Below are 27,796 nucleotides of genomic sequence, written 5' to 3'. Positions count from 1 at the left end.
GGTGGCTGTGCGCGCGGCTAAGGCGGCTTGGCCTTCACGCGTCACTGAATCCGGGCCCGAAAATCCTCCCGGGTAGACGAGCAGCTTTGTGTAGCAAAAAGAAACCTGCCGGGTGCTTTGGAGGCTGAGCCCGGATCTGAGCGCCGCAGAGCGGAGCTCCGAGGACTCGCCGTGATCACGGTGAATGCGGTGAGGGAAGGCGAGGTGCTGCGGGCTGTTTGGTTTTTGCATTGCATAGAGAGGGAGAGCTGTGCGTAAGAAGGCAGTATGTACTCAGAAGGAAAGTAGAGGTTCGGACATCTCAGTTATGGCAAAGGATAAGAAGAGAGATGGCAAGAAGTCAGAGAAGTCTGTCCCTCCCGTCCCTGCACACGGTGCTGCAGCTGAGAGCAGTCCCACAAAGCTGACAGCTCTGCACGCCTCAGCCGACCGAGCGGAAGAAGCGCAAGCAAGTGCAGCAGTGTTGGATAAAGAGCCAGAGAAAGCAGTGGAAGCTCCCATCCGAGATGTTCCTCCGTACTACGAGGAGCCCATTCTTGCGCAACTCGTTGTGAAAAGGTATGTTTGGTACAGGCCTGACGGTGAGATTGGGAATCCTTGTTCAGGTATCCGTGATGTACATGCTACGCGTCATAGAAATTCCGCTTAGACACTTGATTTGTGGCAGCGAGTGAAGTTATTCAGACCCAGTAGCACTGACACTGTGTCGCAGTGATGCACAGAAATTCTGCTGCCCTGCTTGGATCCTGCAGTGCTGCTGGCACTCGCTGCGTGCTGAGAGACTTGTTCTTCAGGATGGGGGAAGGTGCAGGAGGTTTGTGGTGAAAACATATGCACATCACTTCATTTCCAGTTGTCGATGCCTTTTAGCATTTAGTCTTTGAATTCCTTATGAATGTCCTGAACTGAGGGAAACAGGTGAATGTCGTTTCTTAACTAATCGTTTGGTAGTTCAAGGAAAGTGTATGCAATGCTTCACATACTCACAGGTTGCCTGGTGGTAAGCTAATAAACACAGTATGACTTTTTTTTTAATGGGGAAAAAAAATAGATGTCTGAAGCAACACAGTCATGATATAAAATATTACAGGCAAGATGCTGAGAGCTGCAGATGTTGTGTCTTGTGTTGGAAATAGAGCTGCAGCAGGGATCTTTGTGCAGTCCATCAGAGTTATTTTATGTCTGTTGTGGTTTTGGTTTCTTGGCAGTGACCTGGAATGTTCATCTTCAGTTTGTTTTCTTTGCAGCTATGAAGGTGACAAAGTTCGTAGGTTGTATGAGGGTGAAGGTGTTGCATTTTTTGAGGGAGGAAATATTTATAAGGTGAGTGTATAAATTAATAAATTTAAAAAAATAGTAGGAATCAATCACCTTATCTTTCTAGAACAAACGCGCAGCTTCTTTTAAAGTAGATGAAGGCTGAGTGCTTGAAATGTGTATGTGTTGGAAGCTCTGATGGTTTCTGGCATTAAAACTTCAATGGAAACTTATTCAGAGTTGCGTATGTTAGTTTGGGTTCTTGTAGTCCTTGTGTTAGTTGTGGTAGGAACACATTGGCAAACAATGGCTTTCTGTTCACTTTGTAGGGCATGTTTTCTGAAGGGCTTATGCACGGACAAGGGACTTACACGTGGGCTGATGGAGTGAAGTATGAGGTAAGGTGCAGTACACCTTGTGACTGAACACTTTTACAGCCAATTAGAGGTGCAAGTTTGAGTAAAGTTGTGTTAGAGTAATTGGTGCGATACAGTTGGTAAATGCAGAACTATGGCAGTGATTTCAGTTGCAAACCTGGGTTCTTGGAGAAAGCTGGTTATATCTTCCTTGCACTGAGGAGGAACAGTGTCACATGCCTCATGTTTTGTAAATGCTGTGATTTAATCTTTTAGGGAACGTTCGTTAAGAATGTGCAGATGGTTAATGGATGCTATATGTGGAACGATGGCAGTATTTATGAAGGCTCAATCAAAAATGGACTCAGGCATGGATTTGGCTTTTTCAGGAGCGGTATCCATCCAGTTTCTTACGTTGGTTACTGGTATAAAGGCAAAAGGCATGGAAAGGTAAATAAAAACACCAAGCAGAACACAGGTTCAGGTGAATATCTTCTAGAAATGCAATTACTTTCCTGCAAAGATTTCACAAAGATGTTCTATGTCACTGCACAGGCTGGCACTGTATAGAGATGCCTTTGTCATTAGCACCTTCTCTGAGGTCCTAAATGCTAATAGAAACAGTTGAGTTGGGGTCTTGTTTGTAGTAGAGAGGATGAATGGTGTGCCACAAGAGTAACTGCTCTGTGCTGCGGCTTGTCCTTTGGGCTGCTCCAGTTGACCAAGTCAAAACTGATGCCTGCATCCATAGCCACAGAATAATGCTGCTGCCCACAAAGGACAAAGTGATGGTGCCCCCCTGGCGCCCTTGGGCAGACCAGGTGGCAGCTTTTTGTGCGGATGATGATTTGGTATTGATTTAAATTGACTGTGCTCTTTGTTTCAGGGCACCATTTATTATGACCAGGAACATGTGTCTTGGTACTCAGGTGACTGGGTAGATAACGTCAAAGAAGGATGGGGAATAAGATGGTAAAGAAGATAACACTTTAGTTCTTTTTTTTTTTTTCCCATGAGATATCACTATTTTTTTTTCTGTTGTTTGAAAACAGATGCAAATGCTACTATTTCACAGTCATGTATTTTCTGCAGTGAAATAAATAGTTGTTTGAAATGTTTGGTGGTAAAACATCTTCTCTGTGACTTAAAGTTGTATGTTGATGTATTTATCCTGGTTACTGTTGAAAAGAAAGTATAAACAAAATGAAATAATTCCACCCCAGCTTTGGTAAACCAGAAGTCAACATTTCAAAGCAAATTAATTGAATTGATTTGAATGGATGGAAGTGATTTTGTGATTAAATGAATAATTTGGTCTAACGTTATATAAACTAATAATTCCATTAGTTATGATGAAGGCTCTTCAGAGTGAAAGTTGTTAATATTTTTACAAAGGTTTGTAAGTTAAAATTGAGTAAACAGTGCATACAGTGAAACTTGTGTGTTCCTGTTGAGCCAAATTAATGCTGCTATTTAACACAAAGAAATGCTAAATTTATTAACATTGAGGTTTTGTGTAAGTCCTACTTTTGTAATACCCACTTAGGAGCTCATTCCTAATGAGTCCTAACTCTTCTTACAAATATTTTTTTCCCAGCTATAAGTCTGGAAATGTCTATGAAGGTCACTGGGAGAAAAATGCGCGCCATGGAAGGGGAAGAATGAGGTGGCTGACAGCTGGTCAGGAGTACATTGGGCAGTGGGTGCATGGAGTACAGGTATTAATTTCTTCCTTGGAACTTCTCTAGTTGAAAGTGTGTCCTTTAGCCAGTCACAATTCAATAGGTGTTGTGCAGTGTTGAGGAGCTTGATGTGATTTTGCTAGCAGAGATTGAGAAGACGTGCTGGTTGTTGTAACTTGATTCTCATGTTAGCAGTGTTCACATTTTTTAAAGGCTTTTAAGTCTTAAAAATCATAATTTAATTCTCTCATAGGAAGTTAAAAGCTTGTTAAGTAAAAATAAAAAATAAAAAAAGATTAAGTTAAGTGTGTGCTGCTTGTTTTATCTTGAGATATGACTTCGCCGTGTGTGGTAATAATGTGTGTGCCATCCGTGATGTATGCTGCTCCTTCTGGAAGCTTCACGATATAGGGAGATTTCTGCCCTTTTGTGTTCCTTCCACGTGTTATTCTGTTGGAAAAAAGAGTAGGAGCTACTTCCTCTGTCTTTTCACTCTGCACTGAAATGTGCAGCTTCTGGGGCATGGAGGCGCTCTGCCGTGTAGTGCTCCTCAGCTGGCTGCCCCAGCGTTAGGGTTGAAAGGATTCGGACAGGAAGGGTGTCTTTAGGAGTCCTTTTGTTAGAGCCTGCTAGGTATGTGTTGATTTGGGATATCCTCTGGAATGTTTCTCCCGTGCATCTTTGTAGAATATATTCTGCATAGAAGGGCAGCGAGGCTGTGAAGGGCTTGGAGAATATGCTGTATGAGGAGCGGCTGAAGGAACTGGGGCTGTTTGGTCTGGGGAAAAGGAGGCTGAGGGGAGACCTGATTGCTCTCTTCCAGTACCTGAAAGGTGATTGCAGTGGCAGCAGGGCTGGTCTCTTCTCACTGGTTGAGGGGAAATGGCCTCAAGCTGTGCCAGGGGTGGTTTGGGTTGGATATCAGGAAACAGTTATTTACAGAAAGGTCATTAAGCACTGCAATGAGCTGCCCAGGAAGGTGGTTGAGTCACCGTCCCTGGATGTGTTTAAAATGTGTGTGGAAGTGATGCTCAGGGCTGTGATTTAGCAGAGGGCTGTTAAAGGTAGGGGAGTATGGTCAGGTTGTTGTTGGACTTGATGATCTTTAAGGTCTTTTTCAACCTGAGCAGTTCTATGGTTCTATTCACAGCTATTTGTTGGGTGCTCTTTATCTGGGAAATCTATCAGCAGCAACTCTTAGAGATGTCTGGATTGTTCTCATTTGTAAAGGTTTGGGTGTGTAGCATTGCTACTAGGGCTTTAATATTTTTCAGCATGGATATGGCACCCACATCTGGTTTCTGAAGAGAATGCCTGCATCTCAGTATCCGCAGAGTAATAAATACGTGGGTGAGTTTGTGAACGGGCAGCGCCACGGCCGAGGGAAGTTCATCTATGCCAGCGGAGCGGTGTACGAGGGCCAGTGGGTTCATAACAAGAAGCATGGCAAGGTGTGTGCTGATAAGCAGTGAGACAAACCTACAGGCAGCACCAGAAAAGACCATTATGCCCTTGTGTAGCGGGTTTCTGCATTCCTGTACCAAAAACTGCATGCTGTTTGTGTCCTGTATGGAAACTGAACATGAAGCACAGAGAATGCTGAAGGCAGATGGGGCACTTTTCAGGGACCTTCCTGGGCCACCATTTGACTCTGAAGCATGTTATGCATGTAATGAAATACATTTTACTGTGAAGATTTTCAGTGCAATGGCTGCACATTGACTTTAGCAACAGCTGCTCAGTACTTCTCCTCCCGTGAGCTAATGAATGTCAAGCTGTCCTTGCACAGAGGGTTTCTAGTATTAGTTGATTATTTTGTTTAAAAAAGCCAAACACACACAACTGTGGGTAGCTTGTTAAACTATTGAGACAGACTGCAGTTTTTCCATATGGGGGGAGTGTTTTCTCTCAAAATATGTTATAAAATTAAAAGACACATTGACAATTCTTTAACCTAGCAGTGTGCTTTAGCAGGTGACATCATAGAAAAGATAGGAAAAGTTCTTTGCCTTACTTTATCTCATAGTTGCATTTTAACCAAATGGATAAAAGAAAGATTAACTGAGAGCGTTAGTAGTATTTTTTTCCTAATCTTCTATTACATAGGAGAATTTATATTGAAATTAACCAGTTGAATGTCTGTAGGGCAAGTTTGTCTTCAAGAATGGAAATATTTATGAAGGAGAGTTTAGAGATGATAAGATGGTAGAATATCCTGCTTTTCAGCTGGATGCAGAGAGTGCTCCAAAGCTGGATGCCGTTTGCTCGGGAAGTTGCTCTGGCTCTGGTGAGTAACTGAACGAGTTCTAACAGCTTACCTTTTGTTGCTCATTTTTCTCTAATGTCAGTCTGTTTGTTCCAGAGTTAGACCAATTTCCTTGGGGAATTTTGGTGAGGACAAGTTATTTTAATAGTTAATGCTTATTGCTTCTATTTGTCTTGTTTCTAGTGTGTGACACTAGGAGTAATGAGCTCCTACTGCATCTTGTAACAGTTTGGAAACTGTGTTGTCTTGAAATTTAATGGCATATGTAATGCCTGCATTTTTTTTGTTAGTGGTTGGATTTGAAGAAAAAAAAAAACCAAAATGCTACATTGTGATGCTTATAGTGTTGATTATTAAAGAATATTCTGCTCAGTATATAGGAGGTCATTAATCCCTGAAGTTAGTAAAATAAGTTGGAATTGTGTATGTTTTATTTTCCTTGTGTGTATGTATTTAATTTTCTTTTGGTTGTAATTTATTTGTGTGTTAGAGGCCATCAGAATCATTAACAACTCAGAAAATCCTTCTGCTCTGGGATCAGATATTGAATTAGATATATCTTCACTGCTCAACTTGTTGCCAAGGGAAGAGAGACAAGAAGAAGTGAAACAAGTAAGAGCCTTCTGCCTGGTGTATTTAGTTTTTTTTTTTTTTTTTCTCTTATTATCTTTTTTTTCTTATTATCTTATTTCTGACTTAAAGATATTAAAGTAAGTCTTTCCATTCGTGAGTTATTCAGAAATCCAAAGGCCATGGAAACAGGAAGGCACAAAGAATGAATAGATGGTATTGACTTTTCCTGAGCAGCCACTGGGAAACAGTACAGAATGTTAGCTTGTTTGGAAGGGCAGTCAGCAGCTGCTTCCAGATACTGCAGGGTTTGTCTGCCACGAAAGATACGTATTGTGACTTCATTTGAGTAATGCTGTCCTGAGCCCTAGCCAGAAACGTACTCTGGAGTGTGGAATTTTAAAAATCAGAGCTTTCTGTGCTCCATATGAGCAGATTTCTAATTGCTAGGAAACTATACTGAAAACATGTCCTGCTTGTTTTAGGTAGAATTTGCTGTGTTGAGACATATTACAAAACTGAGAAGAGTTTACGCCTTTTACAGCAGCTTAGGCTGCGATGATTCTCCTGACAACACCTTCCTTATGACCAGGCTCCAGTTTTGGAGATTTCTGAAGGACTGCTGCTTTCATCACTCCAGTCTAACTCTTGCTGAAATGGACCGGATACTGAGTGGTTTGTATTTCCTTTGGTTGGGTCTGGAAATGAGGAACTTTATCAGTGAGGCTCTCCTCTTGTAGTCAGATGGCCTGGAACCAGTCACACTGTGCCTGGGAATCTGCAGGGCTTGTATTAATGCTTTTACAAAAAACACTTTGGGGTATAGGTGAGAAAAATGCAAAATCAGAATACCACTTAAAATGGTTCTGAAGAGCTGTCTGTTTAAAAGCTGTGGTTGTTCCTGGCCTTGCCATTGCAGTTAAATGCAGTTTTAGGAAGTTTGGGAAGGACAAGTTAAAGACAAAGATCTTTAATGCTTTTTCCATGCTCTTGACTTGGGTTTGAATGTAGTATATTTTTTCTCTTCTGAGAAAAGCTCATTAGTGAGTCAGCTCTATTTGGACTGCAAGTGGACCTTCATCACAGAGGCACGCAGTGCATCCCCGGCACACAAGGGGTTAACTTCTTAGAGTCTTTAGAAAGAGAGATGATAAGATTAAGCTGTAGATCCTCTGCCTTCCCTTGCTCTGCTTATCTGAAAGCAATGCTATGTCTGGTCTGATTCATCCAGGACTGTTTCACAGCAGCTGTTAAGGATGGGGAGGATTGGAAAGCTTTAAGCTGAGTACAGTCATAAGGATTTTAATCTACATGATGGCAATAAAGGGTGTTTTTTTTCCAATTTTTTTAGGTGATAAAACACCACTTGAGGAGATACATTCTCCATATGAGACTTTACTGTTTAGAACGTTTTTATCTCACCTTATTCATCTGTCATTTCATATCTATCATGAGGAGCACAAGTAAGTTTCATCTTTCAATGAAATTTATTTCAAAGTCATGTTGGATTCTTTTTTTTTTTCTCCTCTCCTTTTGTTCTCCTCTGCAGAAGGCATCTGCTTTTGCACCCTTAATTGTCCATTCTCTGGTATCTCTCCTGATTCCAGGCAAAGTATCCCAGTAACTGATTCTGGGCCTGCTATCAAAGTACTCAGGTGTGTTTTTGCAGCAGCCATATGTTAGTGCTTTGGGAGCTGGTGTATGTACACAGTACATAGCTGCTTATTATTCCATATAAATAGTAGCAGATGTTTTCAAAGAGAAAGGCAGAGTGCTGAATTCAAGGGGGCTTTGATCCTACTACATGAGGGGGCTTTTGAAATTTCTCTTTAATGTCCAACATTAATGAAGCAACGTTTTCATACTGAACATAAACGTGAATCTTCTCTCTTTAATTCTGTGTGAGAGGGTAGTTAGTATTCGAGACGGTCTCGAGAAGGACTGTTTTCCAAGAGTCTTGAATTTCAGTGAATTGTCAGGAAAAAAATCTGTTGTAAAATCTTGCAGGATAAATGTACTCAAAAATAAAAGCTTTCCTTGTATGTTTTGTGCAAAAATCAAAAAAAAAAGAAAAAAGAAAAAAAAGTAATTTTTGTTTGAATTGTAGAGGTAAAAGTCCTTACCTGCATAAGTGTTTCATTGAAATGATGTCCAGGAATGTTAATCCCACTGCGTGCCATATTCAGGGTAAGGAAGATAATTTCCTCTTCCATTATTACCACAGGCATCCTGGTCTTACAGTAACCATTGCTTTTTCCTACTGAATTTTTTTACAGGTCTCTTATTTTCTGAACAGCATCGTGCTGTTTTTGCCATGAGGTACATTGACAAATGCTGGGAAATACACAGAGCTTTTTGTCGTCAGAACACCAGACCTCCGTTTGAACCCACAATGAAAATGAGGCAGTTCCTCTGGATGCTGAATGTAATCTAACTACTTCTTTGTGTGCGACTAGCTGCACTTTGCTCAGCTTATTTGGGCATTTTGGGGTTCTGCCTGTGACTTCTGCACACTCGGAAAAGTTTGATAACACTGCTACAAACTGCCCGACAGATGTTATGGGCACACTGGCACAGAAGTTTATGCACTTTTTGCAGGATTGCCTTCTGATCATTTCAAATCATCAAATCTCAGGCAAATGTTTGCCTTTTTTTTTTAATATAAAACTTATATGCTGAAGTATCATGCTGCTACAAATCAAAGAATGGAAGCTTTTGGAGTAACGCAGTGAAGAATTTTAATAAGGTTTAGCTTAATGTACTGCACCTTGGTCTTGAGATTCCTTACTAAAATTCAGCAATCCAAGGCTAGATCCAGAGGCTAGGGAACAATTCCAATCGATATAACTGGGTTCTGAGTCACTGTCACTTTTAAACCCAAGCCTTTCTTTTTCCTTGAGCTTTCTTTAATAAAGCTATTAGAGGACAAAATTGTAATATTCTGTAATATTACAATTGTAATATTATTATTTATGATCTTTCTTGAGGTTTTTTTTCTTAACATTGTTTCTGAATTATCAGAAGAATTCCCACTGAATTCTGTGGGGCCAGAATTTCAGTCTATCATTAATTATGTTGTGGAAACATCAGTTGAATCCAGTACAAATTTTGACACAGGCTTCAAAGAGAGTTGGGTTAGGTCTGTTAACATATAATCTTTAATCTTACTCAGGATTTCAAACTCCTTGGCAAGCAATTAACTGCTTCAAGACTTGTGGAAATACTTTTCAAAGAGGGTCCCTCCCTACATGACAGCAGCAGTAGCAACCTGGAGCAGGAGGTGTGTATGGGGGGCAAAGTACCAGCACACACAGTAGTCCATTGCTACAGGAACAATTTTTAGGAAGTGTTGCAGCTCCCTGTCTGCTAGAACAGGAAGAAAGTGTCATTTACTGTGAAAAAACGAAGACTACAATCTTGGTACTGTTTTTATTTTCTGTTGCTCTGTGCCTGTATCTTCTAGTTTAGCTTAGTGTTCCATATTTTGATGATTGCTATGCCTGTGTGCTGATCCTACAGATATTACCCTGAAAGAATTGTGACACAAGGGGTGCAATGCCTGGTTAGTGATGTGTGAATTGCCAACTTAATAGATAGCAGCTATAGAAGGTTCTTCAGCTCCCAGCTGGCATGCCAGATCCTTGAGGAATGGCTCTTGTTTAGTGACAGTCTATTATAAATGACACAACTGTATTTGTGATTTTTAAACAGTATCTGGTATACACCATGTGTGTTAATAAAGGATTTGCTATGCCCCTGTTACTGGCAGTTTTAGAAGCATCATCCACAATTGAACATTGTAAGTTTTGGCAATGCTGTGTGTTACTGCTCAGAGAGAGAAATTCCGTGTAACTCCAGGTGTGACAAAAATCTTGGCAGTATTGTTAAGTGACTTGCAGAAGGCATAAACACAGTGTATCACCTTCTGAATTTTTGGTGCTTTGGCCATTTTTATTTTTTCTTTCAAAGAAGGAATCTGTGAGTAGACATAAGAAGTTAGGGGGGGCTTCACAATTAGTGTCTGAGTTCCTGATTTGCTTAGGCACACGTATCTGTCATGAGATTTTGCAAAGGTGAATGAATTGATCACTGTTTGTTTTACTCTAGCTGGTCTTTCTTGAATTTGTTGAAGCTCTTCTTCATTGTGCCTTGGTGTATGTTACCAGTGGTGTGATTAAGGAGCAGGTAGATGAGCAGAAAAGTAACTTCAGAACGGAGGGTTTCTCCGAAGGAACCACAAATGGGACTTGCTACACACAGTTTTCTCTCTCGCAGGTAATGCTGATGCAGACTGATAAAATATTATTACTTGTCCACTTAAAGAGAGCAAAGTCAGGCCCTGCTAAAGCCCAAACACGGGAATTAAATTCCTGTCTTTGTATAAACTCCTCATTTGAATGAGTCCTGGTTTTTTTTGTTTGTTGCTACCTTAGATCGTAACATCAGTGTTGACATTCCTAACTTGCAGGAACATTTTTGTAGATAATTCTAATTACACGCAGGATACTTGCAAGTCTCCTTCTGTTCAACAAGTGGATGGACTGGTGGCAGAGATGCCTCTCCTGCTTTAAGAGGAGTGTCAGAACTGATGTGTAAGAGTGGCCTTAAAGCCGTTGCCATGTTCCCAGAGGATACACCGTGCTCTTTTCTTTTTGCTGATTTTTTTAACACTGATTCAGTAGGTTGTAACATGCTGCCTGTGACACTGTGCACCCTGCTGTGGGTGCCAAGGAAGCCAAAGTAATTTCAAGTTTTGAAGGGGGCTAGCATTTCACCTAATGTTAAATATAATGTGCTCCTGTGCCTATATGTATCTTTGAGCCTAACAGTGGTGTATTTCTATAGCTAACAAAGCATTTGCTCCTGTAAGAAGCCTTTGCTAGTCTTATTTGGATATTAGTTGCTGTTTTCTGCATAAAGCAGAACAATGTGATTTCAGTATTGAATTTCGACACAAGACCCAGAATTTATTAACTGAATTTTAAACTTCTTGCTAGGTGCTGAGACCTTGTGAAGACAGAGGGCACAGTCGTCAAGAATTTCTGATGGGTGAGTACTGTAGTTAATCATAAGCATCCATAGGCAGGGGTGGTAGAGGAGATACACTCTTGCTACAGCTTTAAAGGTGATTAAAACAGTAGTTAATAACTGAAACAGTTGGACATATTGTAATTACAGAGGGTAGAGGCATTCTGTTCTGTATTTACCCAAGGGGTTTACCTCTTCATTTTAGTTTCCTACAGCTGCTATGCTCAGCTGGGCGAGTTTCAATCTCTGAACTTTGAATGCTTTTTAATTACAAGCTATCACATTCTTCCTTAAGAAAACTAACTTAGAAACTTTTTAAAATTAAATTATTTCTTGTTTGTTCCACACATTTGGGCATGGGAAGAGAAGGTCGAACTCTGTGCTGCGTATCCATTATGGGTCTTTTCATTGGCACAGAAGTTTTCCAGCCACCAACCTAGCTGAATGTCAGTGACAAATCAGTCTTGTTTATCCTGAAGATCAGCATGCAGAATTACAGACTGAGTCATTCCAACTTTTCTGTATTTGCCACACCAGACAGTGTCCTGCCATTCCACACAACTGATGGCAGGCAGTATCAGAGATGTTTGGCCACTGTCCAGTTGGGATAAAGAACAAGATTTCTCTCCAACATCAGAGTTGATAAGTAAAGCAATCCTACTGTGCTAAGACACAAAATCCCCTGTGCTTCTCCTTTAATTGTGACATTTTATTTGTATATTCAGTATCAGTTTGTCACAAGAGGGCAGTAAATGAACATCATTAATTCTGGAGATAAGTTTTTGAAGAAAAATCTTTAAGAAATAATTTAAAAGAAAGAGATTTAATCATTGAGAATTTTAAGTACTCCTACCTTAAATAACTTTTAGTTTTGAAATGCCACGTCTTATATGTAGGGCATTGATGTTTATCATGTGCTTTCTGGGCATTTCGATTTTGGGCAAATACAAGACTTTACAGCTATTTTTGTCTTCTTTTGCTCAAGTCAGAAACTGGGGCTCTTTGTGTTTGTTAGTGTTACACAGACAGAGAAACTGAATGCATGAATGTAAGTAGACAAGGTGTTCTTTAAGAAGTCATCAGACCTTTCACTCCAATGACTGAAAAATCAGACCCGAAAAAAAACACTTCATAACCACTGGATGGGCTCTAGGCTGCTTTTCAATAGCTACAGCTGGGTGTATTTGTGTTCTTTCAGTAGTCATTTCCATCCCTTTGCTCCTCTACCTACAGCAGCCATAGATACTGAACTGCCGTTAGATTACTGCATAATTAAAACATTTGTCATAGAGTTAAAGAGGAATGCTTATTCTAACTCTGCTCCTGGAGATGAGGAACACAGAAGACCTGCATGAGGGCCATCCCTTTCCACTTGCAGTCATAAGTTTCTCACATTTGTCATCTTGCATTCTATGCAGAAGCAAATGTGCACTGCTTGCAGATGTGGAGAGGGAAGAGCATTGGTGCAGCCAGACTCTTCTGCCAGAATTTCAGATGTGAAATATTGTATTCCAAAAGGTATTTGAAATAGAAATATTCTTAACAAATACACATTTAACTTTCATGTTGCAGATGAACTAGAAGCCCAAACTGGAAAAGATAAGGAATTTGATTGGTGGATGTATCAAGTGCAAACCTTTTTTACAAACAGATTGTTTCCAGCCTACCAGCATGAAAAAGTGTTGAAGGCAAAAATAAAAGAAAATCGAATACGGAATGCTGAGTTAGCTGAGCTGAGAAGGAGGAAGGATGAGGAGATAGCAAAGTGAGTATTTCACCTTCTACTAACAGAATTTCTGAAAATGCAAGATTTGCTTTAGTAAAATAGTACAGCACACCACAACCAGCTCATCTGCAGAATGTAACTTGTGTGACTTAATGGCTGTCAGGACTAACATTACAGGCTGCCTTCAGGTTACAGAAATGTCTTTCGTGGTACTTAATCCCTGCTCTGTGTAAGGGGAGTCAAGTCAAATGTGTTTTTTGTGTACTGTAAATTGGACTTGTAGAACTAAGTAGCTGGACTTCTTGCTTCTCAGTTCATACTGTGAATATAGTTGTAACTGCTTGGCCAGCATGAATGTGTCTCCCTCCCTGCTGTACATAACTTTAAATCTTGTTCACTCAGACTCATTGCTGAAAGAGAAGCAGAAGATGCAAAAAAGCAGAAAGGAGCTGCAGAAGAAGAAATGTCATTGGAGTCCAAGAGTACAGTGTTTAAGGAGTTAGAAGAGCCTGGTGCACAGTCAGCCCCCCCTCCAAAGGAAGAGGCTTCTGCTGTACCAGCCCCAGCTGTTACCAAGGTGCCCACAGGAACCAAGAAGAGGAGGAAGTGAATCTTCTGATGAGATCCACTAGACTGACAAGAATGTAAGTGTTCTTTGAAGAGAAAAATACAAACCAAAACCCACACCAAATAACGCTTCCACTGGCATCTGAATCACAAGTGCTATAAAAGTGAGATTTGCTGTTCTGCTGAAACTTCAAGGCTAGCTGTCCTTAAACAAAGAGCCTTGGGAAAAGGAATGTGTGGGCAGTTAAATAAAGTGTAACCCTCTGCAGAAATAAAGTTATTCCTGCAATCAATGTTAGCTAATTAGTTAAAACTTGTATCAGTGTTAAGGTGATACAGAACTTATGTTCCCTATCACGATGGTATTGCTGAAGTAAATGGCTTCATGTTAAATTAGTTTTACATACATGAAGTAAGTCAAGTAAGTATTTTTTGTGGTCCGGTCTGATTGTGTTTGGGGAATACTTGCAGGTAGGAATTTGACAACAAAAGAGCTAAATTGAAGCAGGAGTTGTTAAGAACAGGTCAGGTCAGCCTAGGGCTGAAGCTAGAGAGTTACAAAGACTCAGAGGTGTTTGTAAGCTGTCTGATTTCACAGCGCAGCATAACGTCCTGCTTGTTCTATGCAAACCAGCAAGAGATCAAAAGATGCCCTTAAAAGTGTAACAATTATTAGCTGTATTTTATTTGCCAGTAAAATATTCACATAACATCAGAATGGAATGGTACAGGTGAATTCAGACTGGTTTTTAATTTGTTTGCACATACATAAACTTCTTTAAAATCTAGAAATTTCATGATCAGTTTACAGATTTTAGTAGAAATTTTGATTCTTACAAAGCAAGTATTGCTTTACTATTGTCCTTATTCCAGTCAATAATATGACTAATAACTTTTCATGTTGAACAAGTGTCTGACATTGACATCTTTATAAATCAGTCCTCTGCAGATCAATCCAAGAAGAAAATATTATTAAATTGTGTCGCACAAAGTTTCTTCACTTCTTCTGTAAAACAAAGAAAAACCCCACATTTAAAAAAATTACGTTTTAAAGGGACCTATTTAAGAACCAGGGCTAGCATCAAGTAGAATATAATTAAATAGACAAAAACAAACAACCACAAACAAGATTCTGCTGTAGACATTTTTTGTTGTTGTTTTCAGTAAGAGAAAGCTGAGTCAAGTCAGAAATTTCAGTCTGTCTGAAAGAGGAGCTGTAAGTGGCAGAAGTGTAAATGAGGAGGAGTTGGCTGGACCATCTGTCTTGTCAAACTTCCACACTGCAACAGCAGAATACCTGGCTTCCACACAAGGAAGGATATCATAAGATACACTTTTCAGAGGAAGGAGGGATTGCTGGAGTCTGTTACAATGAATCAGGTCAGCAGAGCTTTTTGCAGTTTGGCAGACAGTGGTGCAGGGGTAGCAGTAGTTCCTGGATTTATAAGGCACACAAAGAAACATGTGCTGTTCCTGCACTACAGATTTGATCCTGAAGAACAACAGTCAGATAAATCATGCAACCAAAAGCTTCTCTTCCTAAAATTTAGATTTTGTTTTTCTTTTTAAGACGAAAGCATAAACTAATTAATTCTTTCCCATCATCCCTGTGAGAGTACTGCCTCTTATTAAAACACACAGTCCCAAAATTGCCATACTTGTCCAACTCAAACTACTCCTCTTAAAAATGAATCTGTTTAAAAGCTTACTGCCACTTCCTGCTGATTTGCCCTTTAAGAGTAAATCACTCTTTAAATAGCATTAAAAATAGACAATAACTGAATGAATACCAATGACAGGAGAGACGTGAGGTGTAAATAACCTACTAATGGATCACTGACAAAAGTCAGATATAGCAGTTTTCAACTAATACACTTCATTAATTGTTCCTCAGCTTCATAGGGTACTTCTCTATTTCCAAGGAGGAAGAATAACTGATTAGATATTTGGCAGGCATGCTTAAATGATGCTGCTATTTTTCTGTAGCTGATGGAAGGCAGACTAAGACCTTACAGCTGTCCTTGTCCTGCCTGTTGTAGATCACTGTCTCGAGGTTTTTGGATCAGATGGATTTTATTATTTTTCCACAGACAGATATTTTAGTAGTAACTACTTAAAGGTAATAAAAACCAACCCTTACCGTTAACTTCAATCAGGTTTGCATTTTTTTGATTCAAAATAACATACAATTCTCGCTGGTCAGACTTTTTCCCAACTACCCAGTAATCACTCATTGCCTTCACAATAATTTCCTCATCTTCATCAACTCTGAAAGAAGTTGCAGAAAGTAAAGGTGATGGCAAACTGCTTTTCAACAATTTTCAGTACAAATGATTACAAATAATGTCCTGATTTGTTGTGTCTGTGTAGTATCAGAGTACTAACTTGATAATTCAATAATTCATCAATCCAAGATGAAAACTTCACAAATAAGCTGTGCAGAATGATTTAGTCACTGAAGGACACAGATCTTAATTTTCTGCTGGCCAACCACTCTGCTGCTCTGAAGAAAACGTCTGTCTTCCAGGAAGTCCAGGAACACTTCAAACATTGTTTTGTTACCATGACCAGAGTACAGGTGGATATGCTGTGTGCAAGTAGTTCTCTCACATCAAGTTGTTAAACCTACAACTCAACCATGCTGAAGAACTAGGTGTGTTACACGAGGCTGTCACAAACCCAGTACTTCTGTAGTGTGCAATTTTTTGATTTAAAGGAAAATGAAAAACTTAAGTTGGACAATTGCTAGTTCCTAGTTAGAACTACAGGCATCACAGTCATTCTGTAGTGAAAGGAACGTCTCTTCACCATGAAATAGGTAAGAAGATACAACTTACAGAAAGCTAGTTACATTTTCTAGGAGCAGTACTGTAATAACTGCAAGGTTTGTATTCCATCTATTGCCCAGTCCCTAAAAGCAGCCAGCTGTTTCAGAGGAGCATGTGATACAATAGGCTGAAGCAGGTTTCCCTGTTCTTTATTCTACTTAGCCTGAAATTAGCCAGACCTGTGTGCAGAAGCACTAGATAAAGCTTCAGGTTTCTTACAGTTTCTCTAAAGCTTCAACGAGATGAGATTTGCTAATATAGCACAGAGGCCCTGGTCCTTTACCTCAATTCTTTTTTTCTAAAGAACAAGAACAGTTTATGTATGACACACTACCTCTATCCACCACAAAATATACAGGAAGACCAGCACAATAAAGTCTATCATACAAAGCTATGAAAGTCATCCAGGTCAAAAAGGCAAGGAAGCTTCACAAATGAAAAAAAAAATTAATTGACAGAAGGACTTAAAAGAGTATTTCATAGTCAAGCATTACCTAGAGAAGTCACTGTTGATGTCACCCAGAATCTTCATGAGGTCAGGATGTACAGATGCAAGTGATACACTGGGTGTCTTCCTCATGTGAATGGTACTCTTCTCTGCAAGGTTCATGTGATTGAAGTAGATGAACTTAAACTGAGGCTCCTTCTCAGCCCTAGGAAGATTCAGGAAAAGCAAGTGACTTGCAAATACTGCCATGTACCTAAACAGGACTCAGAGAGAACAGCTGTCAGCCAGCCAGCGTAAAACTGAGACGTCCTGAAATTATTTTCACATTAAAGACAGCAAGTAAGACTTGTGGCAAAATCAAACTTCATTTCAACACTTAAATGAGAAAATAAAATGAAACAAATCAGTTTTTCCTCTTCTTGGGCTACTTGGACACACTGCAGTCTGACAGCCTGGTTCCATGTACAGCAATATTTTGTTCCATGTACAGCAACTTTCTTACAGGCTGCTTTTTCTCCACTGTTTTGTTTCCTTGCCACGTCAGCTTAGATTGGTTTTTAAACAGAAGCTTAGTCTTTAAACTGTCCAATTGGGAATCTTCTACTCACCTGATTTTTCTACCATAAAAAGAAAGAACTCTGCCTTGATCAATGCAAATAAATATTCCATCATCAGTGGTGTGGCCAGGTGAGACTATTTTCAAACTCCTGCTTTCGTTATTCTTTTCCATTTCCTCTTTTATTACAGTAATATAACATCTGTCACTTACAGCTTCTGTAGGAGCCATAAGAAATTTAAATGGGCAAAAACTGGCTCTAGCAAGTGGTACTACAAGCCATGTATTATTCAGCACGAAGGAGATACCAGGCTGACACCAGTCACCTTAGCAAACAACTAGATACACTTTCTCTCTGTCACTCCAATGAATTAGTTTCAAGAAACTGTATCGTGTTTTCAGGACATCATGGCATTAAACTTTAAAAAAGTTAAAGCAGCCAAAGCCAGCACCAGGTAACATAAAGAGACCCCCACGTAGTCTGGGAAAGCAGAAGTCAAATGAAATCAAGGTAAGAAAGGAGGTGGGCACACAGCCAGCAGCGCTTTCTTTTCTGTAAGAAACTCAGTGTTGTAATTGCCCAGGGCCATCTGTGAACTTCAAGAGATTCAGTCTTGCTCAAGAAAAGTTGGGAAGTATAAACTGAAGTTAAGGTTTTCCAGGAACTGCTGCTTTTCTATTTCAACACACAGGGAGATGGATGGTAAAAATGCAGACTTAAGTTTTTTATCTTCTAGATTTTTCAGCTAGTTTCATGTTCACATATGAAAGAAGCACTTGTACCTGAATAATCAGTTAACAGCTTGGGAATGAGGTGGCAGAATCTTAATTAAGATTGTTAAGAATTATTATCTTAATGTTTACATGATTTTTTTGCAGCAGCTCTGCATATAGAGGAAGAAAGTATCAGCTACACAATGAACATTTATTCCTGTAGAAATAACGTGCATGTTATTACTTCAGGAAGACTTGAATGTGCAACAACAAGGACTTTATAAATGCTTAAGATACAGAAGGGTAGATAAACATTTCAGATACACAGCTAACCCAGTGCTTTCAACATTTAGGAACAGGTTGCTATTATATAAGCAGTCCAATAAGCCTAGTTTTTAACCAACTAATACAGGACTACGACAGAAGCAGAAATGTGGTACAAACCCTGATATTCTCTTGTTGATGTTGTATTGCTCACATATGTCTGATGCTAACACAGTGAGCTGAGGCCCAACAATGCTGTCCAGTTTACGGCAAAACTCCAGTGTGGGTGGAATTGATGCTAAGATGGTAAAGAAAAGGGAGAAGTGAGATTCTCTTCCAACTGTAGACAGGGTACAGTTTCTGTAGTTGCTTTCCTTAAACATCATTGGAAGCCCTAGGACAATTTATCTTTTAATTATACTCACGCACTGTGCAAATCATCTGTAAATTAACTTTAAGCAACACTTAGTCATTTTATTGTGTAAACTGAATTACCAGTGGAGCAAAATCAAAAGATCAATAAAAAGCACTCAGGAAGTAGAAACTCACATAAGAAATTAACTTGTGTGTTTTTCAAGAGTAAAACAAGTTTTATGCACTTTGGATTAACTGTGTTTCACTTTAGAAATGACACCTGCAGGTGCTTACCATCAATCATAAAGCAGACAGCTGCACTCATGGCCTGGAACAAAAAGGAAAGTTAAAAACATTTACAGCAGGTTACTGCAGCCACCTCAAAGAAATGGCAGTGCTTCAGGGACGCATTGGTCAGCCAGATTTTAAAAAATTACTGGTTACTACAACTTCACCCAGTTTAAAGGTACCCATCGTGCAATCATCCCTAACACAGGAGTGTTACAGTCTTAAACCCTGTGTATGGGAACCGTTGAGTCCTGGCCTGCACCACTGATGGAGCACCTGGGGAAAGGACCGGTGGGGTCTGGGAGCACAGCTGAAGGCAATTCACCAGTGGGACAGGAAGAGGTCAGCCTGCCTGCAGCTCTCTCAGACCTCATTGCAGGGCTGACTGGCCCTGGGGAAGGATTTCTTCCTGGAGATCCCTGCTTGGTGAAGCTTTCCCTGTGAACCTCGAACCTTCTGATACAGGTGAGCAATCTTCCATTCCTTGCCTTATAGCATCTTTCTATTGTGTCAATCCTTTTGTCATTACACCTCTGGTGTAATGCCTTTCCCATCATACTGATCTGCCCAACTGCTATACCCTGTAAACTGCACTGAGAGTTAAATAGGAGAAATGTAAGATGTATTAATAAATGCATTCTATGCAAGGACATATATCTGCTAGGAACTTCTCCCCACCAATTAACACAATATAAAGATAAGTATGAAATCACAAGGTTGAAGACTGATATTTTGTTTTGATAAAATGTTATTTTAGGAAGGTACAGAAGAGAAGAAGAGAGGATTCAGGTTTTAAAGCTTCTTGCTCAAAATTCCAAACAGTTTTGTCTTTTTAGTCTGGTCCTATCAGTTCATGTCTGTATGCAATTCACAAGTATTTCATATCCCTGGCTTCCTCATTGTATATAGATTCTTAGCTTTGATGAATAATTGCAGAGAAAAATGCAATACCTTATAAACAATTAGATGAAGCTCTTCATATGTGTCATCAGTGTTAACAAATATTTTGGGGAATCTGCATTTTGCTTCTGGATCGTTAAGATTTAAGGGTCCAGTAAGAAACCTATAAAATAATTTAACAGTTAGATGTGATGCATTCCTCTATTTCAGTTTTTCTAATTTAACAGACGTTTGTGAAGTTAGCAACTACTTGCATCTTTGAATGGATCTGAAGACAGTGAGTACTGAGCTATCCAGAGAAGCACAGAGCCCTTTTTCACTGCTACTGGGAAAGCCTGCATCCTTTGCTTTCCACCAGTAGCTTTAGGTAGAACAGTGATGTACTACAGAAACTTAACTTTGAGGGGAAGGCCAGGAGAGCTCGTGCCATTGCTTCAGTCCCTATAGAATACACTATATCAGACAAAAGGAACTACAGTATTAAAAGAAAGCTGGTGCAAATCCACAGTTATTCAGATCTTGCCCAGTTGCTTACACGCCCTCCCTGACACACTGAGTTCAGTGTCATTAGAAACATGCACCTCTGTCTCAAGTGCCTGACTGAAAGGAGGTGTCTGGAGTGCTGCCAGAACTCTTCATGCAGTACATTAAGAACAGTGGAGAAGAAAAGGCTTAATTACTGTGACTGCATACTACTTTTTTTTCTTTTTTTTTTTTTTTTTTACATCCAGAGGTTAGGTTTCACTCAGCACTGACTGCTGTGCGGCCTGTGGAATAAACTTCATGTGGAGATAAATTCCTTCCTCTCAAACATTTTGCCCTCGAGGGAAGCAGCAGTAGATGGAGACAGTAATTAAGAGCTACCTTCCATAATGTTGTAGATTTCCTGGCATTTCAGCCCGTATTGGAGAATCTCTTCCTGCTAACTGAAGCAAAAAGAAACAAGAAAAAACAGTTTAGAGGTATTTCCTACTAATGTGTTGTGGACTGTCTTCAAATCATACCAAAGCAAACCATTTGCAGAAAAATAACAGTTGGCTAAGGTACAAGAGTTGCTGACAGGGCATTCAGACTTTGCATTTATTAATTTTTAAATGTACTTTATAGAGCTCTGCCAGGAGGGGAGGGAAAGGAAGGGCAGCTACCTCCTTGTGGTTTGAATGGCATTTCACACTGAAACAAACACCCTAAGTCCAATGTTTTCTTCTTGAAAAGCTTGCTAAAAGCCACAGAAGCTTGCTTTTCAGTTATAGGAGGTGAAGAGGTTCTGCCAGTAAGGCTGGAAGACTTTAGAAATTCACTTCAAGCAGTTTGAAACTTCAATTCACCAAGCCCTGAGCTGCTAGACAAAGACTCAGAGGTCAATTAGGAGTTCCTAAGATACTGTATGTCAAAATTGCTGTATTTGATCAACAATGCATTAACTACAAAACAACACACTCAATTACCTTAAAAAACCTTACAGGTGTTAATGTGCAATAACACTGCATGTCTCTGGTAGACCCAAACGCGTGTTTTTAAATCATTTCATTTTAAAATAATACTTGCATCAAAATGCTCATTTCTTATAATAACAGAAGCATGTGAGAAGAGCAGTAAGACACATCTCAGTCCCGCTTTCTGTTAGTTATAAGATTCAGTTCTACTTCAGCAGCTTGTAGACTTCATTGAGGATGTTGGCTGTGAATACCCAGCATCCTCTTTGAAGTTTGAGCAGGTCTCCACTGGTGCTACAAGCAGTCATTAGGTATCAGCATTTAGGAAAGCCCCTGTCAGTATTCAAAGTATCAGCAGAATTCTGATATATTTAATTGATAGGTGCAAACATTACTGACTCCAGTTGAGTGTCCCAAAAGCAACACTTCTCAGATATTCCTAAACTGAAATTTAAGGTGAGGAAGGGAGAAGAGATGCTTCTCTTTTATATTTTAGACTTCAGTGCTACAGGATACACAAAAAATAAATCCAGTGTATCGTACCTCAGGCTCCATGTGTCTTGGGAACAGAGATGTTGTGAGATACTTGTACAGAATTCTCATATCATCTTGTTCCAGTCCACTCCTAAAGCACAGGGAGATGGAAAAATGCAAATTGTTTGTCATGTGGTTCCCAGGTCACATTTTCCCCCTAATCACAACCCAGGCAGCAGAACAGAACTGGGGTGGGTAGCAACATTTCAGTGTCTGGGTAGATTAAGTCTCAAAATATTCATTTTATTTTAAATGTTATTTCCTAAATTCAAAACATCTCCAAGTTTGCTGTAACATAGAGTCATTTCTGTCTGCTACTAAACCATATTCAGTGTCATAATTATGTAACTTAAGCACAGAGTAGAGTTGTTCTCTTCTGTGAAACTCGAAAAAACAAAATGCTTAGCTGGAAGTGAAGCACAGTGCCTGAGCAGCTTTGCCATGCCAGTAAGCACCCCCCAGATCCCACAGAATAAATCAGTGAAGTACCTACCAGATCAGCTGGTCATTGTAGAGAAATGCAGTATATTTGACTATGTTTAGGCTTTCTTCCATCCTATTAATAAATGACTGAATTTTCAAGTAAGTCATTTTATCCAGTGGAAAGAAGCTGATTCCACAAAATACATCCAGCAGATCACAAGACTGTAAGTGCAGTGTCTGCAAGTACTAAGAGAATAATTGCATTGTTTTTGAGAATTCAGGAAGCTTCCAGTGTGTAGATTTAAATGACAAATTTGAATCGAATCCCCTGTGATCTAAGCTAAGGACCCCAAAAAACTTTCAGTTCTGCTTGTGCAAAGATTTTCTTTATGTGTCAACACGATTCCAAGTCTCAGCTTACTAATATTTCATTAGCTGGCTTTTAAGGCCAGTTCAAGATCCTTTGAGAGGATAAGAAAGCACAGCCTTTCATACCAGTGTTCCATTTCAGAAGTTACTGTAAAAATGAACAGATTAGCTTGTGCCATGCAAAGGAGATTATTTTCTTTCCTGATAGTGCATTTAAAATCTCTGGGTAAAGCTTACAATCTGCCCAGCATCCTGGTGTGTGCAAGATAAGTTAGCCCATGGCTCCCTCTACAGTCATTTCACATTACCAAAAAAATCACCTTGCTACTCGGAGCAGCACATATTGCTATGATAACAGAGCAGTAGGAAAAACGTCAACAGAAATTAGATTCATATACACAGGACAGAATAGCAAAAGTTATTTCTTATATCAAGTGATTACAGACATCTTTGTCTATCTGGTATAAAAAAAAAAAAAGCTGCATTTAACCAACCACAGACATACAGCACTGCTCAGATCAATCTGTCCATCTTAGCAGAACAGTTCTCTTAAAGTTCATGCATTTCTAAATCAGATGAGAACATTTTTGTTCACATTTACATATCCCACAGTACATGCAGATAGCATGACAAGTTTTTTGTCACAGTTTAAATCTCATTTTCTTTCAGTTTGATGGCATGCTTGGTCTGCATTGAGTGTTTGGCCAATTAATTCAATGGGCTCACAGCAGAACATCTGCATGAAAGTTCTTTCTAAGCATTTCTTATTCCCCAGGAGAAGGAGAAATATTTTTTCCCTTGGGCTTCTTGGTTACACAAATCTCAGTGCCTATTCTTTTATCTTCAGTAGGAACTTAAAAAGGAAAATAATATTTTTAGATTAAAATCTATTGCTTCTCTTCTTGCCATACTCTGTTTTTGAATTTAGTCTAGAAAATGTAGGTTTATCCAATGTCAAGGTTTATCCTAGGCCTTACTTTAGTCTTACAAAAAAAACCCAAACATGCAGACAGACAAAACTCCAAGATAAAACAACAACCCACACAGAGAACAATTTTTAAATACCAGTTTAAAATGACTACTCTCCACCTTTATGAGAGCTGTCAATAGTCAGATGTCTGTGATGCTCAGACACTGCTGACAGCAGTCCTCAGCTTCCTTCTGTGCAACAGACACACGGATGCCACCTTCTAAAGTCAGCCTGATGAAACTTTTCACGTTGAAATTCTTGCTAGATGTGACTATTTGGAAGTCACATGAATAATATTTGACTTCCTGCTCAGAAATAGGTTTTGCTTTCCATCTTTTTGCTCAAGTGTTTGCTTTTCAAAGTTGAAGCTGAATACTGAAGACAAGTTATAAACAAGGCTTATTTTCCAAAACCTTATCAGGCATCACTGCTGATACCACAAAGGAAAACAAATTAGTGAAGTATCACCACTACCCATTACTTCACAGTACTGTGGGACCTGAATGTCTGTGCACGTAGGCTGTAGAATTGCTCCAGATATTTTCAAGAGCCAGGTTGGATGGGGCCGTGGGCAATCTGTTCTAGTATCACATCTGGAGGTTGGTGGCCCTGCCTGTGGCTTGGAACTTGATGATTCTTGGGGTCCCTTCCAACCCAAGCCCTTCTATGATTCTATCTTAGTAGCAAGCAGGAAGTATTTGGAAAAAGTGAGTAAACAGACTTGGTGTTGTTGCTGCATCTCTCCTGCTGTGCTTGCATTACAAACTCACTGAAGCCACGCAGGGAAGATGTTGGATTTTATTCCCAGTGAACATCATACTGTGTGTGTTCTTACCCGATGGAAGAATTTCTCTAGTCTCTCCTTTAAAACTTTTACACCTCCATCTTCCATTGCTTTCAGAAACGTGCCATTGAAAAGCTAGAGGTTAAAAGAAGTCAGTCAGTTTAGGTGCTTTAATTTCTTGCAACTCAACAGTAGAGCTCATCTTCCTCACTATTTCAATGCTGCATAGATCCAAATGTACCCTTTTATTGGGAAAGTCTGATTTGCAGTCTAGATATATATAGTAGCAGAGTCAGAATTAAAGTATTCTCTATTAGTAGTAAAGTTACTTATCTGTGTTGCTTAAGCATCTTATTTTCTAAAAGCCATATTGATGGCCTTTATTCAGTACTGAATACAGAATAACCATAGATAGTATCTAATACCATCAACATCAAGTGGACTTGACAGAAATGAGAGGGCTCTTATTTCTACAGTAAGCTAATGAACTAATGCTGGCAACTGCAACAGTTGACTTTTTTCCTCCACCACCACAGTAACAGCTTCAGGAAGAGAGCAGCCAGCAACAGTGAGCTTGCACATCCAGATGGTATCATGAGGATTTCCTCCACTGCCCAGAAAAGCCTGCGTGTTATCAACCCTACCTTGTACATGCTGTAGCACTGCTGCAGGACTGAACTATAAACCTTGTCCTGGAGAAAACAGAGCAAGGCATTAGAGCAAGCAGAGGTAGTATTTCGAATATTTTGGCTGAGCTGCACATAAATGTTTTCCAAGAGCAGGCATGTGCACAGACCAGTGAAACTGATCTCTGGAAATGCACACAGCATTTCCAGTCAGCATACAGAAATTACTTTATACCTCTAAGCTATGAAAGTGAGTCACCTCACATTTAGGATCAAAAGCATTATTAACTCACACATCTTGTCACTCACAAATACTGCATTTCCTAAAGGCCAGTGGTTAATCTTATCAAGAAGAAAACAACGTGGGTACTTCTGATGGTACTTTAAAATGCAATATAACTGATGAAAAATGGGAAGAGGAAAGAAAAAGAGTTCAGTATTACCAGCAATTCTTCTTCCTGGTATTCATAAACTGGCTTTCCATCTTTGTGTTTTTCTATTATGGGATTTCGTACAACCTAGAAAATGGAGCAGGCTGGCATTAGACAATGCAGAATGCATTGAGAACATTCTGATACAACGTTTTAGAAATATGCATATATCATGTGCATAAGTACCATGACCATCCAGAAGTTCTCTTCAGGTTCATGGAAAAACTGCCTGTTCTTCTGTGTATGCAGGGATTTTGCAGGTTTTGTTGGACTAAAGGTCCTGGAAAGAAAGCACGTATGTAGATACAGGTACTTATGTATGCATGCAAAAAGAAAACCTGCACGATTGGGAAGTTTATAACATACTGTTTGCACTAATACAACAAGCCACACAGTCAGACTTTATACCTTGTGAATTGCACTATAGCTTCACATAGTCCCACATTTCTAATTTTTTCATTCTTTTCTACTTCATTTGGGTGATAGAAGAGAATCTTCTTCTCTTCCTAAAATTTGAAATAAGAAGGAAATCAAAATACATTTTAACAGAATCAAGGTTAAAAAATATGCAGCTCACAGTTTGATTGCTTTTTAGTCCTAATCTCTTAATCTTTTAGGTAGAATTATATCTTGTACCTAAACAAACTTCCACAGTAACAAATGAAAGGCATAATTAAGCACACTTAAACAGTCAGCCCAAGACATTTCAAAAAGGTTTATAAATTCCAAAGCTATTTGAATCATAGGACTTAACCACAGCCAGTTCAAAGCAAGGCTAGTTTCAAAGCCAGATCAAAGCATGGCCAGCTTCAGAGCTAGCTCCAACTGCCCAGGGCCAGTCAAGTTCTGAACATCTTCAAGGCTGGAGGTTCCACAGCCTTTCTGGGATCTGTTCTGGTGTTTGATCATTTCAACGTGAAGAATTTCTTCTGGCTCATCAGAAGTTCCCTTGCTGCAACTTCTTCTATTGCCTCCCATTGTTTCCCTGTGCATCTTCAAGAACCTGGCTCTGTTCTCTCTATAACCACCTCTGAGCCAGGAGAAATCAGCTATCAATCTCCTTCCAACGTGCCGTTCTTCAGGCTGCACGGTCTCAGTTCTCTGGGGGTCTCCTTGTATATCACACACTGCAGCCCCCTGACCAACTCGGTGGCCCTTCATCTTCCAGTTTGTCAATATTTTTCCTACTCTGGGAAGTCCCAAAGGACCTCCATGCTCACGAACAGGGTAAGCAATCACTTTGTCTGGCTGCCAATACACTCTCACAGCACAGGACGCCGTCCATTTGCACAAGAGCACACTGCTGATTCATATGCAACCTGCTGCTCACTGGGACTCCCTGGTCCCGTTCTGCAAAGCTCCTTTCCAACTAGGCAGCCCCCGGCCTGTCGTGCTGCACGAGGCAGCTCTGCCCCACTCGTAGCTGTCAGCATTTGCCTTTGCTGACCTTTGGTAGGTTTCTGCTCTCCCAAACCCCCACCTTGCTGAGCGTCCCTCTGAGCAGCTCCCTCAGTTCTGGGATTTGGTGAGGAAGCATTCAGCCTCATTACTGGGTCATAAATAAATACACAGTGCGTGAGGGTGCAGCCTTGTGCCAAAACACTTCTGAAAGTGAAGACAGTCACATGAGCCCTGCAATTTTATCACCTAAAAACTTAATTGCTTACTAAAATTAAAGGCTACAGCAGCATGAAAACGCTGCTGGCAATAACTTGGACTATGCCAAGTTTTCTAGTAAGTTACAGCACGATGGATAAAGTTATCATCCCTGACACAGCACCAACAGCTCAGCCCTCGGCCGCAGTATTTCACTGGCTGCCCTGAGACGGCCCCGGCTGCCGTCCCCCCCGGAGCGGACACAGAACGGAGCCGCGCTGCCCCCGCCGCCTTTGTTCGCGGGGCTCCGCGGGGCGAGGCGCCAACCCGGTGGGTACGCACTGCCGGACGGCTTCGGAGCCGGGCGGTCGAGCCCAGCCGCCTCGGGGCCCTCTGCGGAGACGGGCCGAGCCGCTCCTCTCCCCCTCGGCTCTCCCCACCCCTCCGGTACCTCTCCCTCTTTGGGCCCCAGCTTGGGGTTGTAGATAAAGAAACTGAGCAGGGTCGGAGCGAGCTGCTTCTCCTGGCCGCCGCCCGCCGCCGCCGTCGCCATCCCGAACCGGAAGCGAGCGCGCCTGTGGCCGGCCGCCGCCACAAACCATCGGGGAGCAGCCCGCGGCCCTCCGCCGGCACCGGCCGGGAGCACTTCCGCCTTCCTCCCTCCTCCCCGGAAGCGCACGGCGCCATCCCGGAAGTGCTCCCGGGCCCGGTGTGGGTCTCTCTCCACAGCGCCCCCAGCGGCGGGGCGGGGCTCCGTCGCTTCGTGCTTTCCTGTGAACTTCCAGACCCAACCGAAATTCGGTGCGAATTTAGAAGTAGAGCC

General features: G+C 40.6%; 2 protein-coding genes across 2 annotated transcripts; one reads left to right on the top strand and one right to left on the bottom strand.

Annotated features, from left to right (window-relative positions):
• The first annotated feature begins 146 nt into the window (after positions 1 to 146).
• On the top strand, positions 147 to 14,140 carry RSPH10B (radial spoke head 10 homolog B). The gene is made up of 18 exons (XM_042827861.1): positions 147 to 558; positions 1,248 to 1,323; positions 1,587 to 1,655; positions 1,890 to 2,063; positions 2,500 to 2,585; positions 3,211 to 3,331; positions 4,570 to 4,746; positions 5,441 to 5,582; positions 6,052 to 6,173; positions 6,617 to 6,806; positions 7,483 to 7,594; positions 8,239 to 8,318; positions 8,408 to 8,556; positions 9,304 to 9,411; positions 10,239 to 10,406; positions 11,129 to 11,180; positions 12,732 to 12,924; positions 13,288 to 14,140. Exons 1-18 carry the CDS (start codon positions 308 to 310, stop codon positions 13,493 to 13,495), a joined length of 2,478 nt encoding a protein of 825 aa, XP_042683795.1. The 5' UTR covers positions 147 to 307; the 3' UTR covers positions 13,496 to 14,140.
• CCZ1 (CCZ1 homolog, vacuolar protein trafficking and biogenesis associated) lies at positions 14,107 to 27,550 on the bottom strand. Its single transcript, XM_042827862.1, has 15 exons — positions 27,425 to 27,550; positions 25,786 to 25,883; positions 25,564 to 25,657; positions 25,390 to 25,464; positions 24,965 to 25,012; positions 24,372 to 24,455; positions 22,268 to 22,443; positions 21,784 to 21,865; positions 20,669 to 20,730; positions 19,856 to 19,967; positions 18,911 to 18,944; positions 18,443 to 18,560; positions 16,775 to 16,933; positions 15,593 to 15,720; positions 14,107 to 14,458 (listed from the first exon to the last, which is right to left on the bottom strand). The coding sequence occupies exons 1-15, from the start codon at positions 27,524 to 27,526 to the stop codon at positions 14,403 to 14,405; spliced, it is 1,428 nt and encodes a 475-aa protein (XP_042683796.1). The 5' UTR covers positions 27,527 to 27,550; the 3' UTR covers positions 14,107 to 14,402.
• Positions 27,551 to 27,796: the final 246 nt, after the last annotated feature.

Source organism: Centrocercus urophasianus, unplaced genomic scaffold, assembly GCF_019232065.1.
Source record: "Centrocercus urophasianus isolate 14NV4802_14NV808 unplaced genomic scaffold, USGS_Curo_1.0 seq_29, whole genome shotgun sequence".
Lineage (NCBI taxonomy): Eukaryota > Metazoa > Chordata > Aves > Galliformes > Phasianidae > Centrocercus > Centrocercus urophasianus.
This window is presented reverse-complemented; position numbering and strand designations above follow the sequence as displayed.